Consider the following 20,617-nt stretch of genomic DNA (forward strand, 5'->3'; position numbering starts at 1 on the left):
TTAAAATATAGATTTTATTAGTTTTTATAGGATTAGGGATAAGGCGGGGCCGGGATTAGGGTAGGGATTTGAGTTAGGGTTAGGATTAGGGTTGGGGTTGGGTTTAGGGTTTTTCCAAATAACATTTTCAATATTTAGCAAACAGCACAGTGTCTGGGTTTGTGTGTTTAACAAACGATAACAGATAATAGTTAATTATCATAAACAATATGTTCGTTAATCACTCAATAGCCTTCTTCTTGCTAATATATATTCAAAATTACATGTCACGTTCCTTTCTCTCCGACTCGTTTTTCTAGCCATTGACAGAAATTATCCCATGTTCTAAAGTCTTTGTTCTCTTTTATCTTTAAAGTCAATCTTATCCATTTCTGCACACTCTAGAATTTTCTTAATTAGTACTTCTTCAGCTTTTTCCATTGTTGGGCAAATGCAATTCTTGCTGCCGTTAGTCGGTGTAAGTGTTAAATATCTGCAATCTGTCTCATAACTGGCTCCGATTATTCCTAACAAAAGCAATTCTGGTTTAAAGTCTATTTGTTTTTTAGTCATCTTCTCCAACCATGAATGTATTTTAACCCCAAATCTCTTCCTTCCTTCCTTCCTTCCTGAGCTGACATGTTAAGGATGAAAGATTGATGTCCTCTCAGCCTTCAGGAGGGCATTCGTGGTGATTATTCTGGGTCGCCAACAACACGGATGAGCTACGTTCGCCTCTACTAGGTAAGCTGACCTACTTTGCGCCCCGCAGATCCAGGTCTTGAGTGACGGCCTGCCTCACGGTGGGGCCTCCGAAATAGAGAGCCGTGTCCTCGGCCAGAACCCCGCACTCCAGACAGGCCAGCCCGCCTTCCAGAGACATCCACAGGTCGGGCCGAATCTCTTCGTTGTCGAAGCGCTCCTTCAGGAAGGTCTGGTGAGGGATTGCAAGGTTGTGAGAACAGGTGGACGGGCTTTTAGGGGGAATGTTCAGAAAAATGCAATTCCTCCCTCTTCCCCTTCCTTTCTTCCTCCCCTCCTCCCTTCTTCCTCCCTTCAGCTTTTCTTTCTTTCTTTCTTTCTTTCTTTCTTTCTTTCTTTCTTTCTTTCTTTCTTTTCCTTTCCTTCTCTCCTTTTTCCCTTCAGCCTCTTTTCTTTCTTTTTCTTTCTCTTTTCTCCCTCCCTCTTCCCTTTCTTCCTCCCTCCTCCCTTTTCTTTCAGCTTTCTCTCTTTTCTTTCTTTCTTTCTTTCTTTCTTTCTTTCTTTCTTTCTTTTCTTTCTTTTCTTTCTTTCCTTCCTTGCTCCCTCTTCCCTTCCTCCCTTCTTTTTTCCTCCAGCTTTTCTTTCTTTCTTTCTTTCTTTCTTTCTTTCTTTCTTTCTTTCTTTCTTTCTTTCTTTCTTTCCTTTCTTCTTTCTTTCTTTCTTTCTTTCTTTCCTTCCTCTTCCCTTTCCTTCCTTCCTCCTCCCTTTCCTTTCTTTCTCCCTCCTCCCTTCTTTTACCCTTCAGTTCTTCCTTCCTCCCTCCCTCCCTCCCTCTCTCCTTCTCCTTTTCTCCCTTCCTTTCCCTTCCCTTCCCTTCCCTTCCCTTGTCCCCATAACATACCACAATATAATAGAATTATTTGACATCTGAAATAGATCTTGGACTAATGAGCTTGTATTTTCTGCAGAAATATAATCTAAATACATATTAAGAAGTTTCCCTATCCAGTCATGTCCGACTCTAGGGAAAAGTATTCCTCTCTGTTTCTTACTCCAGGGATCCAGCGTTGTCTGAAGACAATTTCCGTGGTCCTGTGGCCAGCATGACTATATGCCGAGGCACACAGAACACTGTTACCTTCCCACCGAAGTGGTACCTATTTATCTACTCGCATTTGCATGCTTTCAAACTGCTAGGCTGGCAGGAGCTGGAGCAAAGAACAGGAGCTCACCCCGCTGCACAGCGCTGGGATCTTAAACCCGGGCTGTCCGCTTTCCAGCTGACAAACTCAGTATTTTTAACTGTTGATCCACCACACCCCTAAATACATATTAGTCAGGTCCAAAATCAAGAATAACAGTTGCGATTCCTCCAAGCTGAGTTCCTTATCGTTTCACAGTACAGACAGACTTTTGCCAGACTCTACTATCTGCATCTACAACATCCTGTGTACTATTAGGGAGGAGCTGTCCTCACCCTCTTTCTCTCGCACAGGATATCTGGACTGAGTTGTTGTTGTTTTTTTACTCCTCTGTCCTGCAGCCCCTCCCCCCTGGAAATCTGCCTCCTCACTACGTCCCATCACAATGCTTTGATAATCGTTTTGTTATATACGCTATGTTAAGTAATAGGCTACTCCTTTGAATGCAAATATTCGTTTGCATTTCTTTCCATCGTCCAGATTCTCTTTTAATTACCTTCAAAGGATGGGTCAGGTAACAATTTGGTCCGGAGAATCCCGGATCACAAATGCACTGCTCTTTCAAACAGTCGCCGTGGCCTCGGCAGTTTTCGGCACAAGCAGGCCCAAGGTAGAAATTGTCGATGGCCCATTGCATATCGGAGTACTTCTGATAAAATCTGAATCTCACTGGACTGCAGGAACACACAAGAAGGAGCTGAGATTATTGCACACATCTTGACAGCACGATAATAGAGCACGATTCCTAGAAAGTACGCTTTCTCAGTTCGGGAATGCATTTCTACGAGTTCGAGTTGAAAATAAAGGATTTTGTTGAAAGCAGTGAATTTGTCTTGGTTAAAATTTTTAAAGGGGAACCACAACTGCGCCTAAAATATCCACTGCTTTGCCCCATTTTTTTTAAAAAAAGTATGTTTTATTAATTTTTTAACATAATCGCCTGAATATTCAGTAGACAGTGCGTCGTCTGGTTTTATATTTCACAAACATTCACTAACGGTTAAATTCTGTAATCTATATAATCCACACGATAACGTTACATGATTTCCTCTTTTCCCCATTGTGTTCTCTTTTACCCACCTTAAGTTAATACAATTCTTATTGTTTTAATAAATGATAATTAAGTATAAAAGTTTTCTAATATTTCTACAAATAATAATCGCATCAATTGAGTATTCCTTTTCTATCTGGTCATTCTGGTTGTCTCATCATATATCCTGTTTACAGTTCTTGTTTAGATTTGTTTTCCCCACAATGTTCTAAACATTTTTACTGGTTAAGATTTTCTCATTTGCCCCAAATAACGACCTTCCTTGCCACAGTTGTTAGGATAGAAGTTAGGATTTGGTATCTGGATATCCAATTCATAGCAGAAGCAAATGCCAGCAAAACAAATATTGTTCTTTTAGCCTACAGGAAGAAGAATGTTTAGAAATTCACCTTGACTCGCTGTTAATCAGGTCTGATCACAATAAATAATGTTAAAATGGTCTCCCAAAAAAATAGAGGAGTAATTTATTTTGACCAGGGGGAACAACAATGCAAGTAGTCCTCAACTTACAATCACAACTCAGTCCAACATTTATGTTGCTAAGTGAGAGAGTTGTTAAGTGGGTTTAAGACCTTTCATGCCACCGTCGTTAGGTGAATCACTGCACTGGTTAAATGAGTAACACGGTTGTTAAGCGAATCTGGCTTTCCCCATTCTTTGCCTGTCGGAAAGTTGCAAAAGGGGATCACATGACCTTGGGCCGCTGCAACTGTCGTAAGTACACGCCAGTTGCCAAGCCTCCAAATTTTGATCATGTGACCAAGGGGATGCGGCAATGGTTCGTAAATGTGAAAAAAACACGGTTATAAGTCACTTTTTTTGAGTGCTGTTGTAACTTCAAGGCTCAACGAGTCAGTTGTAAGTTGAGGACAACTTGTATGGGAAAACCAGCTCTTCAGTATTTCTGGTCCCAGTTTTCTGGCACCAAGTTCGAGTCTCTCCTTCTTCTGTACATTGTAGACCCTCTCCTTTGTTATGACCCTGTGCCTCTACTTCGGGGGTCTTCAAACTTGGCCACTTTAAGACTTGGGGACTTCAACTCCCAGAATTCCTCAGCCAGTCCTCAGGGCTGGCTAAGGAACTCTGGGAGTTGAAGTCCCCAAGTCTTAAAGTGGCCAAGTTTGAAGACCCCCCAGCTCTACTTGATAATTAAGTATCGTTTCCTACTTACTTTCCTACTAGGTTTTCAGGCAATGGGTACGTTATCCTTTTCCATCCTTTGGTGGGAAAGAAGACAGAAGGCTGGGAAACAGCTCCGGAACATTTCGGATCAGCGGGTAAGCACTGAGGGACGAGGTACCTCCAACTCACGCCAAAATCGGTAGAATATTGTACGTGGACTTGGTTTTGAGCTATCTTTTCGGAGGCTTTACATCCAACCGAAATCTAATGGGTGCAAAAAAACAAACACCAAAACAGAAATGCGTTTTGTTTCGCAGTTTGTTTGTTTTTTAAAAAAAGAGCAAAAATAATTCAGATTGTAAGGCACAAAACAATGTCATTTTGACGGAAGAGAACATTGGCAGCTCAAGGCTGAAATGAGGGATCCTTGGTGTATTAATGAACACGGCTAGCCCACTGATCTATACCACCCAACATCTTTCCACGTGGTACTCCAGCACTTGTCTACGGAGGTTCTCAATCTTCCAGGCCATAGTTGTCCCAACGGTGCTTTTTTCAGGAGGCAACTGGACTTTCTGGTTTTTCTTTGAAGAAGTTTCATTTCTCATCCCAGCAGCTTCTTCAGCTCTGACTGGATGGTGGGGAACGGAAGGAGGTATACTCCTTGCAGACAGCTGTTTGTTTGCCTTCTTTTACAGCTGGGGTCTTCAGACTTGGCCCTTTTATGACTTGTGGACTTCAACTCCCAGAATTCCTCAGCCAGCGTGCCTGGCTGGGGAATTCTGGGAGTTGAAGTCCACAAGTCATAAAAGGGCCAGGTTTGAAGACCCTTGTGATAGATGATAGATAGATGATAGAGATAAATAGACTAAAGATATAGAGAAATAGAGTAGATAGATGGATGAGAGAGAAAAATGATAGATGGATGGATAGATGGATGGATGGATGGATAGATAGATAGATAGATAGATAGATAGATAGATAGATAGATAGATATAGATATAATAGACCAGAGGTCTTCAAACTTGGCCCTTTTATGACTTGTGGACTTCCAGAATTCCTCAGCCAGCGTGCCTGGCTGCGGAATTCTGGGAGTTGAAGTCCACAAGTCATAAAAGGGCCAAGTTTGAAGACCCTTGTGATAGATGATAGTTAGATGATAAATAGACTATAGAGAAATAGAGTAGATAGATGGATGAGAGAGAAAAATGATAGATGGATGGATAGATGGATGGATGGATGGATAGATAGATAGACAGATAGACAGACAGACAGACAGACAGACAGACAGACAGACAGATAGATAGATAGATAGATAGATAGATAGATAGATAGATAGATATAATAGACCAGAGGTCTTCAAACTTGGCCCTTTTATGACTTGTGGACTTCCAGAATTCCTCAGCCAGCGTGCCTGGCTGGGGAATTCTGGGAGTTGAAGTCCTCAAGTCATAAAAGGGCCAAGTTTGAAGACCCCTGTTTTAGAGAGTCATTGAGGCCACTGGGGGGGGGGTTACCTGTGTCCTCAGGGTCACCTGAGTGGTGCAAATGGGTGTGGAGCCTTCTTGGAGCTGCTGAAAGGACCGTTTTGTAGAGCTGTGCTTTCTGCAGGATGTTCTTCTACCCTGTGTCCCTCCACTGTTGAAAGGGACTTAGCTTACTCCAGCACTTAGCTCATCAGTTCAACAGGTATACTGATAACAATAATGTAGCTATCCAAGATGTTAGACATATGGTGATAGCCTACAATGTTGGGTTGAAAATATATTAACTATGATGTTGTGACTTTAAGATGTTAATTGGCCAATGGGTGTGTAAGTGTTCTCATGGCCATAAGAGGGAGCTAGGAACGTAGCTTCTCTCTCTCTCTGAATTCACTGCTCTCTACTATTAATGTTTTTGCTCTGTTTTGCTGTACTTTTGGTTTACTACTGTGATAAACCTGTACAACTGTGTATTGACCTCCGGACCGGTAAGAAGACTTTGTATTTTGGATTACTCCTTGGACTGTTGCTATTGTGTATGACATGGACTGTTTATTTTTGACCGTGCATTTTTGTTCTTACACCACCTCAAAGTAAAATACTTTTTGCTTTTACAACTCAGTGTACTCTTGTGATTACTGTGTGACTCTTACTGCTCTCAGCACCCTTCCTGGTCTGTGCAACTCTTTGGTAGCATAAGGAGACCTCTGCACAACAATACCTAACACAAGATCGAGGTCCATGAAATCTCCATACCTTGAACTGCATGATCCAACGCTCCGTCGGAGTCAGATCATGAGTGATGGCATAGGCCTCTCTGCCATCATGGCTGCCACACATCAGGACCCCATCCGGAGAGTCACAGAATTTTTCAATAGAGCAATCATCGTGGAACATCCAGAGCTCGCTCACTTCAGAGAGAAAAAAGAAAATTCTGATCAATCTTCTAAAACCTCAGCATTTCGTAACGACGGCGGTTAACTAGGTTGCCTTAGTTCCTTTAAACAAATGTCCGGATAACTGAAATATTAGTGGATTGTAACATGATGATGAATTATGCTTTTTTTTTAAATAGCAGCTTTAACTAGATGCCCACCTTTTAGGGAAAAATCGAGCTTGGTGGTAACCCTGTTTTTTTTCCTCCCTCTGTGCCTGGTTCAAGGACTCTCGATTATATCTTTTTATATCCCTTTGTGGACCTGTCTTTTGAATTGCTACCTGCTTGGGGAAAAAGTGATCGGTTGATCTTTTTAAAAATCACTCTGAAGATTGTTTTTTTGTGCTTGATTTCTTCTTATTACACAAATGTCAAGGTTAAAAAACACCAGTAAACGTGTCGTCCCTACTCTCACCTACGGGCTGAATTTAAGCGGCATTCAATTCAACCCTTCTTTTATCATCTGTAAAATTTAATATATATATATTTTGCCAGTTTTGTATCCTTGTATTACTTCTACCTTTTTCTACTTCTGGCTTTCTCCTTTTTTTGTTTAAAAAAACAACCTATTTTTCTCTTGGACCATTTGTTTTTGTTAAGTTTATATCTTTGTTTTATAAACTTTGTGTGTGTGTGTGTGTATTTATGTGCGCATATATATCATGTTTCCCTGAAAATAATAATAATAATAATAATAATAATAATAATAATAATAATAATAATAATAAGAAGAAGAAGAAGAAGAAGAAGAAGAAGAAGAAGAAGAAGTAGTTGGAAGGGACCTTGGAGGTCATCTAGTCCAACCCCCTGCTCAGGCAGGAAACCCTATACCATTTCAGACAAATGACTGTCCAGTCTCTTCTTAAAAACTTCCAGTGTTGGAGCATTCACCACTTCTGGAGGCAGGTGGTTCCACTGGTTAGTTGTTCTAACATGATTTTTCAGGACGCTTGTAATATAAGCCCCACCCCAAAAATAAGCCCCAGTTAAGATCGTCAGCCAGATGGACGCATTTAGTACAGTATTTTCCCCAAATAAGCCCTAACCCGTCTTTTGGAGCAAAACATTAATAGGAGACCCGGTCTTATTTTTGGGGAAACGTGTACGTGTGTGTGTGTGTGTGTGTACATATATAGCTACACACACAGACAGACAGACAGACAGACAGACACACAAACACAGACACACACACATATACATGCATACACACACATATACACACAAATAGCTATACACGTACACACATATATAAACATATATATATATATATATACACACATATATATACACACACATACATATACACATAATTATACACATACACACATATACATATATATATACACACACATACACGCATATATATATATATATATATACACACACATATACACACATACATACATATACACATAATTATACACATACACACATATATAAACATACACACACACACACACACACACACACATATATATATACATACACACACACACACACATATACACCTACACACACACGTTTGTGTGTGCGTTTAAAAACCCAACTCTCCCAATAATTTGCAACTGTGTCAACAATTACCTGTTGTCCTGTCATCGACAAACATGTCGAAAGTGATCCTGCCCGTGGGTCCCGCATCGGCAGGCGAGCGTTCGTGCTGGGGCAACGGTGCACTGCTAAAGGTATCCAGCATCACGGTCCTTTGATCCGCTGAGCCCGATATCAGCACATTGTCAATTGCCCAGTCGCTCTGGTCGAGACCCTCGTGTTTCGGCTGCCACCAGCGGAAACGCGTCCCTACTCGCTTGGCATCCGGAGGAAGGAGAATGTTCACAAAGCTAAATGGAGAAACATCACACGCCACTCCGTCAAATATTTCAGAAGAAACACACACGGGCCGTCCTCGGCTTCCAACGGCTCGTTTAGTGACCGTTCAAAGTTACAACGGCACTGTAAAAAGTGACTTAGGGCCCTGTTTCACACTCAACGACCGTTGCGGCCTCCCCAGGGTCATCTGATCAGAATTCCGATGGCTGCCGTGTCCCGGGGTCATGTGATCATAACCTGCCCAAACGGCTGGATTGGACAGGTAGAAATGGCTTGGAAAAGATGGCCCAGCCCCAAAGCATGATGGGAATTATTCATAGTTGAATAACTGAACTTGTCGTTCCGTTTCTCTGCATAAGGGGTCTTCAAACTTGGCCACTTTAAAGACTTGTGGACTTCAACTCCCAGAATTCCTCAGCCAGCCCTCAAGGCTGGCTGAGGAATTCTGGGAGTTGAAGTCCACAAGTCTTAAAAGTGGCCAAGTTTGAAGACCCCTGCTCTACACGAACACGGTTATTGTGCTGACTTTAAGGGTATGAAAGACCTCGTTTTAACTACTAAATGGCTACAAAGATGTTACTCCTAAATTAAGCATCAGTAAGGAAGCGGGGATCAATCTGAAAAAAAAACCCACTGAGTTTAACAGTATAACGGCAGTCTTAGGGAAAGTCTACTTTTAGTTCAGTTTATTGATACTGACAGGATAAGATCTGATGAGTTATTTCAACAGGCAAGATGAACGTCGCTATTACCCTGGCTTGCTGAACTGGTCGTAAAATATTTCCATCAAAAGGGTCCACGTAATGCCACCGTTCACGGAATACTCCAGAAGAACTCCTTGGTTACGGTTATTGGGGCTGATCAGGCATCCATACATGAAATAAAATTGAACGAATTCTGCCTTGGTTAGGTTTAAATCCACCGTCACGAGCAAACGGCTGCATCCCTTAGTAAAGAAAGGGGGGAAAAATGGAGAGCGCTAAGGGAAAGACAACCAACCTTGTTAATAATAATTTAATAATAATTTTTAATAATTTTATTTGTATACCGCCCTTCTCCCGAAGGACTCAGGGCGGTGAACAGGGCAAACATATAAAAATACAAGATACAAAAGTTAAAAAGAATTAAACACGATGCCCAAGCTAAAACAATAAATAAATATATTAAGAACAACAATAAAATCCCAACCCATCCCCCATCAGGCCAGGCCGGCTTGTTCGAATAAATAAGTCTTCAGATCGCGTGGGAAGGAGCGAAGGTTGGGCGCCATCCGGAGCTCAACCGGCTTGATAGGCTTAGAAAAGCAGGACCAAGGTTAGTTGTTGGTTTTTTTTTTTTTGTTTCTCCAAAGAAGGCGAAACCAGGATTAGGAGGTTTATGAACAGGTCTATGCATTGCTTTTGGCTCAGTGCAAAATTGTTACTTTGGAGCAGAGGAAAGCGAGGACGAGCACTTCGCCTCTCTGCAACTCTTTAAAGCAGCCACATCTTTTTCTAAGTTATTTGGCAGCTGAAAAGGTTGGTGGTACAATCCCACAAAAAAAAAACAAAGGTGCGTTGTTGTTTTTCTAGAAGGCAACTGGAATTTTTTGGGGTTTTTTTCCCCCCTCCCTTTGAAAACCTTTTTGCTTCTCACCCAAGAAGATTTTTCAGGCTGGTAGGGAATGGAAAACCTGACGGCAGGACAGGAAACAACGGATGGAAACTAATCAAGGAGAGAAGCAACCTCGAACTAAGGAGGAATTTCCTGACAGTGAGGACAATTAACCGGTGGAACAACCTGCCTCCAGAAGCGGTGAATGCTCCAACATTGGAAGTTTTATAGAAGACATTGGACAGCCATTTGTCTGAGATGGGATAGGGTTTCCCTGCCTGAGCAGGGGGTTGGACTAGATGACCTCCATGGTTGCTTCCAACTTTTATTATTATTACTGTTATTGTTATTATATTCTGCAAATGAGTGTTAACGACTTGCTTTCCTAAGTCCACCATGGGTTTGAAGACCTGCCAGGTGCCTTCCAATTATGTTATTCTATGTTATTTGAACTCTGGTGCTGGAGAAGACTCCTGCGAGTCCCTTGGACTGCGAGGCGATCCAACCGGTCAGTCCTAGAGGAAATCAACCCTGACTGCTCTTTAGAAGAACAGATCGTGAAGTTGAAACTCAAATACTTTGGCCACCTAATGAGAAGGAAGGACTCACTGGAGAAGAGCCTCATGCTGGGAAAGGTTGAGGGCAAGAGAAGAAGGGGACGACAGAGAATGAGGTGGCTGGATGGAGTCACTGAAGCAGGAGGCGTGAGCTTAAATGGACTCCAGAAGATGGCGGAGGACAGGAAGGCCTGGAGGAACGTTGTCCATGGGGTCGCGATGGGTCGGACACGACTTTGCAGCTAACAACAACAACAACGGGATGACTGCAGGGAATATGAATCCTTCCATTCTCCACCAGTCAGTTAGAGGTTGAAAAAGCTTCTTGGATGAAAAGTGAAAAATTTTCAAAGGAAAAAAAAAGTCTAGTTGCCTTTTTTTGGGGGGGTGAAAGCACCTTGGGGACAACCCTGACTTGGATCATCGAGAATCTCCATAGACAATCCCATGAAAAGATACGGCTACTTTCATGGACTCCAGGCAGGTGTTACATCTGCTGCCCCGCCTGCATGCTCAAAAGCACTTTTCATGTATCGGAGCCAAATGTTGCACAGCCCTAATTATAAGTAAATAGGAGAAGGTTGTTGGCCACATCCCCGCCCGCCCCCCCGCTTAAGATGTAGCTGTCTAGACGATGCTGAACTACGTTTGTGGGCATCCCTCATTCTTGGTGGCAATTTCAACACTGATGTTAGCGCTTCAAAGTCAGCTAGGAAAAGCAAACAAGAGGCCAGGAATGCCTTTACTATAACAGGGTAAAATAAGAGAAATCTTAAAGTCCGTCCAGGTTTTTCTCTCTCTGTCCTATTCGACATTCCCTTAGGTACTCCTACAAATCATCGTGGCTGCTTATTCTTGATTCGTTAAGCAGCTAATACATATAATATTCTATTCCATGCTGGAAACTGCTCAGAGTTGTTTCATTGTGAGATTGGCGGCAAATAAATTCGTTCGTTCATTCATTCGTTCATTCATTTATTCATTCGTTCATTCATTCAAGGTTTCCTGCGGAAAATATCGTTGCAGTAACACAACTTGGTTTCTCAAAAGTTGTTTCCCCAGTCAACTACGTTTAGTGGCTGTGAAAGCAAGCTATAGATTCATGTTTTATTTATTTATTTCTATCCCCCCCCCTTTATTATTTTTATAAAAAAACTCAAGGGGGTGAACATATCCATCACAGCTTCCTCTTCCTATTTTCCTCATAGCAGCAACCCTGTGATGTGTTGGGATGACAGAGACGGACTGGCCCAAGGTCACCCAGCTAGCTTTCGTAGCTAAGACGGAACTAGAATTCACAGTCTCCTGGTAACTGGCCCAAGGTCACCTAGCTGGCTTCCATGGCTAAGGCAGAACTAGAACTCACCATCTCCTAGTAATTGGCCCAAAGTCACCCAGCTGGCTTTCATGTCTAGGATGGAACTAGAATTCACCATCTCCTAGTAATTGGCCCAAAATCACCCAGCTGGCTTTCATGTCTAGGGCGGAACTAGAGTTCACCATCTCCTGGTAATTGGCCCAAAATCACCCAGCTGGCTTTCATGTCTAGGATGGAACTAGAATTCACCATCTCCTAGTAATTGGCCCAAAGTCACCCAGCTGGCTTTCATGTCTAGGATGGAACTAGAATTCACCATCTCCTAGTAATTGGCCCAAAATCACCCAGCTGGCTTTCATGTCTAGGGCAGAACTAGAGTTCACCATCTCCTGGTAATTGGCCCAAAATCACCCAGCTGGCTTTCATGTCTAGGACAGAACTAGAATTCACAGTCTCCTGGTAGTTGGCCAAAAGTCACCCAGCTGGCTTTCATGTCTAGGGTGAAACTAGAATTCACAGTCTCCTGGTAACTGACCCAAAGTCATCCAGCCAGCTTTCATGGCTAAGGTGGGACTAGAACTCACCGTCTCCTGTTTTTTATCCTGGTGCCTTAGCCCCTACACCAAACTGGCTTGCTATATGAAAGCAACTTAAGAGTTTATAGTCCTGCTCAACGTCTAGAAGAAGTCTGCAACTTTGAGTCACTACTTTTCACTTAGGCTTGGGCTAATCTTTTTAATGAAGCATTTTAATCTATTTCGCTTTTCTGTGCCCACCTGCCTCCGACACGTTGTCACGTTTACAGCCAGGCGGCGACAGCAACAAAAACACAAACCCAAGGAAAAAAAAATGCAGCAGAGGGGAAAGGGAAGCACGAGGAAAGAAGGCCTGCTTGAGAGAAACAAGGTGCCCCAAATCAAAATACTAACCCCGCTAAAATGAAGGACCATCCCGGAAGCCACCGCCCCGCAGACGGTGCTGAGTTTCCCCCCGTTGACGGTGAACCAGTACTGGCTGGACGGCGCACGATTGAAATTGTCTTTCAGCTGAGTGGGGAGGGCCACATCGGGCTCGTCACAATACAACCCGCTCCAGTTTTCATCGCACCTGTAAAAAAACAGCAGACAGAGAACCCGATTAAACACAAACATCCAATATTTGAGCGTTTCATCAAGAGGGACGGGTTTCCACAGAGTTAGGCTTCGTTGGTCTCCTCTAGGAGGTGTCTTGGAGATCTTCAGAACCAGAATACAGCCGGAAGGGACCTTGGAGGTCTTCTAGTCCAACTTCTTGCACAGATAGGAGATCTTTCTGGACAAATGGAGGTCTTCTGGTCAAGCAGGAGACCCTATACAATTTGAGACAAGTGGCTGTCCAGTCTCTTTTGAAAAGCCTCCAGTGATGAAGCACCTACAACCTCTGGAGGCGGGTTGTTCCGCTGGTTAATTGTCCTCACTGTTAGGAAGTTCCTCCTTAATTCCTGGTTGCTTCTCTCCTTGATCAAGTTTCCAACTGTTGTTTCTTCTCTTGGCTTCTGGAGGTTTGGAAAATACGTTGACCCCCGATTCAGCCTTCCTGAAAATTAATTCTGTTTAAGAACCCATTACTAAAACTCTTCTGCGGAAAGATTCTTGGCTTTGAGGCGAAGAAAAACTTATTTTTCCAGACAGGCACAACCGATGAGACGGCACACCAACATTCAGCCTGTCGTTTTAGTGGGATGAAAAATTCCTAATGGGAATCTCAAAGGTTTCTGGGACAGCTTGTACAAAACGGCACTGGAAAAAGGGACTTATGACCATTTTTCACACTTATGACCACCGCACCATCCCCGGGGTCGCGCAATTTACATTCCGATGCTTGAAAACTGACTCATATTTATGACGGTTAGAGTGTCCCCGGGTGTGTGTGTCACATTGTCCCCTTTTTGCGACCTTTTGACAAGCAAAGTCAAAGCCACTTAACTATCAGGTTACTAACTGTACAATTTGAAAGACCGATTTAACCGCTGGGACAAGAAAGGTTGTACAACGGGGTAAAATTCACTTCGCCGCTGCCTCACTTTTAGCAACCTGAAATTTGGGTTCGGTGCTGATCGTAAGTTGAGGACTACCTGTAGTTACCTTGTCTCTCTCAGTGGAGTGAGTACTTACACGCAGTTCCCTTCAGAACATCTTCCGTGTCCGCTGCACATATCTATACAGCCGTCACCTATGTAGACATTATCAATGGCCCAGGTTTGCTGCTTGTCGAAAGGAGCCATTTGGTGCCAACGGAAACGAGTTGCATCAGACCTTTAGGAAAGACAAAAGATGTGGAAAAAAATGCTCGTGGACAGTGGTGGGATCCAAATACGTGAATAACTGGTTCTCTGCATGGACACCGTTTCTGGAAGTCTGTTCTGGGCCTGAGCCTCTTAGGCCCAGAACAAATTTGTGGAAGCGGCGCCCATGTACTTCCGGCAAACCGTTCCGGGTGTGGGAAGGCCTCCTCCAGGCTTCCGAGGCCTCCTCCAGGCCTCCGAGGCCCAGAACAGACTTCCAGAAGCTGCATCCATACACTTCTGGTAGGACATTCTGGGCTTGGGAGGTCTCCTCCAGGCCTTGGAGGCCCAGAACAGACTTCCCGAAGTGGCATCCATGCACTTCTGGTGGGCCGTTCTGGGCTTGGGAGGCCTCCTCCAGGCCTCCAAGGCCCAGAATGGACTTCTGGAAGTGGCGTCCATGCACTTCCGGTGGGCTATTCCGAGCCTGTGAGGCCTCCTCCAAGGCTTTGAGGCCCAGAACGGACTTCTGGAAGCGGCATCCACGCACTTCTGGAGAGTCATTCTGGGCCTCGCGAAAAGGGGCTAGGGCTTCAGCCAGTTCACCAAACTCAACCAAAAACTAGCTACCAGTTCTGCTGAACCAGCGCGAGCCGGCTGAATTCCACCACTGCTTGTGGAGTTAAAACATGAGAACGAGCAACTTCCACGGGTGTGTGGTATCGAGCAAACGGAGACTCTGGCGTTATTCAACAAATAAACACTAGATGGCAGCGTTAAACTTCAAACCAAGTTTGCTCACGGAGCGAACAAAAGTTCTGTTCGGGCGGATCGCAACCTATTTGCTTATTCCCTTTATAGTTTGTATCCTCAGCATTTTTTCTTCTTTTTCTGATGGTTTTCCTCCAGTCGTGGGGCTTTTTCAGTCAGATTAGGGTGATCTTTGAATTTAACCCATTGGTTTTATAGTCTACACTATTTCTGATCAACCGGAAACAATTTTTAAAAAAAACCTGAGGTGCATTTACGGTTCAAGTACGACCTTCTTTCCTTCTTACTCTGGGATTCTCCCAGCTGTTTCTGTGGCAGTTGAAACTCCTCACCCTATATAGGAAGCACTTGAGAAATCGTTTGGTTTTAACCATTTAGTCGTGTCGGACTCTTGGTGACTTTATAGGCAGGTGCTTTTCACGCTGTCCTGTCAAGCACAGCTGTTTTTCGGTTGTTTTATGTTCGACTTTTTATCAGATTTGAGCAGTGGTGGGATTCAAGTAGGGGAACAACCGGTTCTCTGCATAGAGGTCGCTTCCGGGAGTCTGTTCTGGGCCCGGGCAATAAAAAATTAGCTACCGGTTCTGCTAAACTGGTGCAAACTGGCTGAATCCCACCACTGTATCTATCTATCTATCTATCTATCTATCTATCTATCTATCTATCTATCTATTCTATATCTTATCTAATTATCTATCATCTATCTATCTATCTATCTATCTATCTATCTATCTATCTATCTATCTATCATCTATATCCTATCTATCTATCTATCTATCTATCTATCTATCTATCTATCTATCTATATCTTATCTAATTATCTATCTATCTATCATCTAATCTATCTAATCTATATCTTATCTATCTAATTATCTGTCTGTCTGTCTGTCTGTCTGTCTGTCTGTCTATCTATCTATCTATCTATCTATCTATCTATCTATCTATCTATCTATCTATCTATCTATCTATCTAATCTATCTAATTATCTATCTATCTGTCTGTCTGTCTGTCTGCCTATCTATCTATCTATCTATCTATCTATCTATCTATCTATCTATCTATCTATCTATCTATCTATCTATCTATGTTTCATAAATTCATTTTAAGTCAGAAATAGAAAGTAATGGGGGAATTGTGACAACTGTAGAAAGTGATTTAGCCAGAAAGCATACACTTATAGGCAGTGGTGGGATTCAAATAGGTGAACAACCGGTTCTCTGCGTGGATGCCGCTTCCAGATGTCCATTCTGGGCCTGGGCAACAAAAAATTAGCTACCGGTTCTGCCGAAGGGGTGCGAACCGGCTGCATCCCACCACTGGATTTGAGGTTATCAAGCCAGCGTGCTCTTTGCTTGCCCCTTCTTCTTGTCCCATTAACCATTCCTAGCATCACTGCCTTCGCCAATGAATTTGCGCCCATGATGTGGCCACAGTCTTATGATTTTAGCTTCCATTGACGGGTCTGCTTTTATACGATTTATGATTTAACCCCTCTCTGTTAGCTACTCTGACTCTCCATGGTATATGAAATAATTTAAGCCGTTCAGAGGCATCAATTCTTCTTTGATCGGCCATTCTTAAGTGTCTCACACCCATACACCATCGTAAGGAAGACTATTGCTCTAACTAGCCTGCTTTTTTGTATTTCTACTTGAGAAATAGGACATACTTAAATAACATCTTGTTTCAATGTTGTTCATTTCGAAGAGAAAAGTGTGCTAAATCTGCAGAGGACAGTCATCAGCGAGGTACTAAAGTTTTTTTTAGAACATCTCACTTAATGTAAGATACGATAAAGTGTCAGCTTCACTCAGAGCCCTACTTAACGTTTTAGAGCTGAGTGTGTGTGCATGTGCGTCTCAGCCTTTTGTACTCTCCAGATGTTTTTGAGATGCAGTTCTAGACTGCTCAATAATTATGAGAAATCCTGAGGACACCATGTCAAGAGAAGTGCTGGAGATCATGATCAACTAGCATTTGTTGACTTTTAACAGTGCGATGATTTTGTGCGGGCTCATTTGCGTGAAGTGGGAGACACGCTGGAATGATTTTGTTTAGAATGCCCTTCCTGACATAATTCAAAAGCAAATGAAGCCAACTAAGGACCAATATGCAACTTGTAGAATTCCTTTGGAAAACAAGTTTAGAAACAGGTAGCCACCAGGGAAAAAGACATCCCTGATCACAATTCATAATATAATGGAAAACTTGCTCTGCTGGATAAAAGCAGGCCAAATATAATTCACCTGGTATATGGAGGAAGAGGCAAGGTAATTCTGGTCCATTTGTTGAAGGTATCGGAGATCAAGATCCTCTGGAGATGATAGCTGTTGCATTCCACATTAGTAGGAAGGCAATCCCTTATCACAGGTTGCCAGGACAGACCCAGATCCACAGAATATTCCAGCTCAATAGCTAAAAAAGAATGAAATGCAAAAATGGTTAAGATGGGCCGACAGGCCAGCATGAAAACATGACATGTGAAGAAGCATAGATAACTTGAATGATTGCTCCAAAGGTGCTTTCTCAAAAGGCAGCAGGACTTCCTTGGTTTTCCTTGAAAAACGTTTCACTTCTCATCCAAGAAGCTTCTTCGATTCTTCAATCAGAACCTGAAGAATCTTCTTGGATGGGAAGCAAAACGTTTTCAAAGAAAAAACAAAGAAAGTCCAGGTGCCTTTCGAAAAAGCACCTTTAGAACAACCATGACTTGGATGACTGAGAATGTCTATAGACGTCTGAATGACCGCTGTAGAGGAGCAGATTCAAATGTTCTGCCAGGTGTTCAGTATTATATTGTTTCAAAGAACACCTGCCTCGGTGTGAATTCCACTAAACCTGGAGAGCAAAGTTGGCAGTTATATATGGAGAGATGCCTCATCTCTATGGACTAGAAGACCTCCAAGGTCCCTTCTAGCCCTATGACTCTATGTTCTAAACCTAACAGTGGATAACTAATTCAGTGTCTTCTCAAGACCATGGCAGTTGAAAAAGGGAAAGCAGTTTGATATTTAGAATAGAATAGAATAGAATAGAATAGAATAGAATAGAATAGAATAGAATAGAATAGAATAGAATAGAATAGAAACAGAACAGAGTAGAGTAGAACAGAGTAGAATAGAATAGAATAGGAATACAGAATAGAATAGAATAAGAAAGAATAATAGAACAGAACAGAATAGAATAGGAAAATAGAATAGAATAGAATAGAATAGAACAGAACAGAATAGATGAAAAATAAAATAGAATAGAATAAATGAAGAATAGAATAGGACAGGACAGGACAGGACAGAACAGAATAGAATAGGAGTAGAGTATAGTAGAATAGAAAATAGAGAATAGAGTAGAGTAGGGTAGGATAAGGGACGCAGTGGCTCAGCGGGTTAGGACACTGAGCTTGTCGATCAGAAAGTCGGCAGTTTGGTGGGTCAAATCCCGAGTGCCGCATAACAGAGTGAGTGCCTGTTACTCATCCCAGCTTCTGCCAATCTAGCAGTTCGAAAGCACATAAAAATGCAAGTAGAAGAATAGGGACCACTGTGGTGGGAAGGTAACAGCATTCTGTGCGCCTTTGGCATCTAGTCATGCCGGCCACATGACCACGGAGATGTCCTTGGACAAGTGCTGGCTCTTCGGCTTTGAAACGGAGATGAGCACCGGCCCCTAGAGTCAGAAACGACTAGCACGCATGTGCGGGGGAACCTTTACGTTTACCTTTTACCTAGGGTAGGATAGAGTAGAGTAGAGTAGAGTAGAGTAGAGTAGAGTAGAGTAGAATAGAATAGGAATACAGAATAGAATAGAATAGAATAGAATAGAATAGGAATACAGAATAGAATAGAATAGAATAGAATAGAATAGAATAGAATAGAATAGAGTAGAATAGGAATACAGAATAGAATAGAATAGAACAGAACAGAACAGAACAGAACAGTTTAAAGGAATCGCCTTTACCGTAGCAAGAGTCAGTGACCGAACATGAAGCGGCAAAGTCCAACTGGAGAAAAGAGTCTTCGTTGATGGCAATGTCGGTGGTGACCACGTAGCGAGTGCTGGCCTTCTCAATGAAGACCAGGGCATCTCCAGAGGAGCCACACACGGGCATTTTGGTCCCACCTGGGTGGAGAAGCCACTTCTTGCTGTCCAAGGTGCTGAAATCATCTTCCAGGATTGTGTTGCCGGAAATGTTTCCACCGATAAGGATCTGGAATACAGCGACACAAACACTTACTTAATTTCAAATTCCTTAAATTGAAATGTCTGTGGAGATTCTCAGTCATCCAGGTTCATGGTTATTCTAAAGGTCCTTTTTCAAAAGGCAACTGGACTTTGTTTTTCCTTGAAGACGTTTCACTTCTCATCCAAGAATCTTCTTCAGTTCTTCTTCAGTGAACTGAAGAAGCTTCCTGGAGAAGAAGCGAAATGTTGTCAAATAATAATAATAATAATAATAATAATAATAATAATAATAATAATAATAATAATAATAATAATAATAATAATAATAATAATAATAATAGAGAAAAGTGTGTTAGATGTGTTCATCACCTTGAACTATTTCTAAAAATATTAAAAGCAGGATATAAGCAGTGGGCTAATGCCTCCTTAAGTAACACCAGCTGCCTGCAATTAGTGCAGGTTCGAGTCCCACCAGGCTCAAGGTTGACTCAGCCTTCCATCCTTCCCAGGTAGGTAAAATGAGGACCCAGATTGTTGGGGGCAATTAAGCTGACTTTGTAATAATACCACTTGGGGTGTGTGTGAAAGCCCTAATAAGCAGGCATATACATAGAATGAAGGCTACTGCTAAGCTTGTAAGCCGCCCTGAGTCTTCGGAGAAGGGCGGGATATAAATGGAATTAAAATAAATAAATAAATAAATCATCATCATCAATCCATTCCATTAAATTTTAAGTCAGAAATATTAGCTAAGACTCTCTTGTTAAATTAGTTTCCTATGGCAGAAATGGATATATTTCTTTGTAAAGGAAGAGGCTATCAAAAAGAGAGAGAGAGTAAGATTAAAACAGACAATACATGAAGACAATAACCTTAATCTTTAATGTTTCTTCTTTACTCAGTGTAGAATAAAGGCAGACTCTTTTATGCTACAACATTGTAATCTTAGTGCAATTATTAAGGATCTCTTAACTAGCATAAGCTGACGGAATGAGGCTGTGGAACGAGGGACCGTCGCTTAATAAGTACGCTGTAATTTTTCCTGAGTTTTAATAAAGGGCGCTAAAAGACTCTTAAATTCAGTACGACTTAATTTTTTTTTTTAAAAAAAAATTGCCCGCAGTTATAAGCATCGTATATTCCATATAACAAGCTATTAACAAATGGGAGCCCGGAGGCAATTTTAGAAAAAACGTATTTTTGCTATGATCCTGTCCTAAATAGGTCAAGAGGTGCAGTAAATTTTCCATAAATGGCCCTTAATGCTCTGTAGGCAAAGAGTTATTTGCAATTATTGTTCGTAAGTCTCCTAAATTGTACAGAACTGCAATCAAAGTTGCTTGCGTAAAGTATCGAGAAGAAAAACTCCTGTACTTGGTGTAATGCAAATAATTCCAGGTTGAAGTGAATAGTAGATGCTTTACTACTGCTTTGAGTCTGATTGGAAAACTAGCATACAGGTCGTCCTCAACGTACGATAGTTAGTTTAGCGACCGTTCCAATTGAACTACGGCACTGGAAAAAGCGACTTAGGAAAGTTTTCCACACTTACGACCGTTGAAGCATCCCCAAAAATCATGTGGTCAAAATTCAGACCCTTGGCAACTGACTCATATTTATGACGCTTGCCGT

At 42.1% G+C, this 20,617-nt stretch overlaps 1 protein-coding gene across 1 annotated transcript in view; it reads right to left on the reverse strand.

Moving 5' to 3' along the window:
• Positions 1-20,617, reverse strand: part of RELN (reelin) — a gene marked incomplete at its 5' end in the record, with an annotated part of 292,461 nt that overhangs the window by 28,389 nt on the left and 243,455 nt on the right. Inside the window, 10 exons of the mRNA XM_083366535.1 lie at positions 738-913; positions 2,380-2,557; positions 4,106-4,320; positions 6,297-6,451; positions 8,059-8,315; positions 9,057-9,250; positions 12,702-12,879; positions 13,926-14,066; positions 17,053-17,221; positions 18,761-19,010. Of these exons, the coding sequence (XP_083222661.1) occupies positions 738-913; positions 2,380-2,557; positions 4,106-4,320; positions 6,297-6,451; positions 8,059-8,315; positions 9,057-9,250; positions 12,702-12,879; positions 13,926-14,066; positions 17,053-17,221; positions 18,761-19,010 (1,913 nt within the window). The remainder of the gene's footprint in view (positions 1-737; positions 914-2,379; positions 2,558-4,105; positions 4,321-6,296; positions 6,452-8,058; positions 8,316-9,056; positions 9,251-12,701; positions 12,880-13,925; positions 14,067-17,052; positions 17,222-18,760; positions 19,011-20,617) is intronic.

Source organism: Vipera ursinii (assembly GCF_947247035.1).
Source record: "Vipera ursinii genome assembly, chromosome: 6".
In the NCBI taxonomy this organism is placed as follows: domain Eukaryota; kingdom Metazoa; phylum Chordata; class Lepidosauria; order Squamata; family Viperidae; genus Vipera; species Vipera ursinii.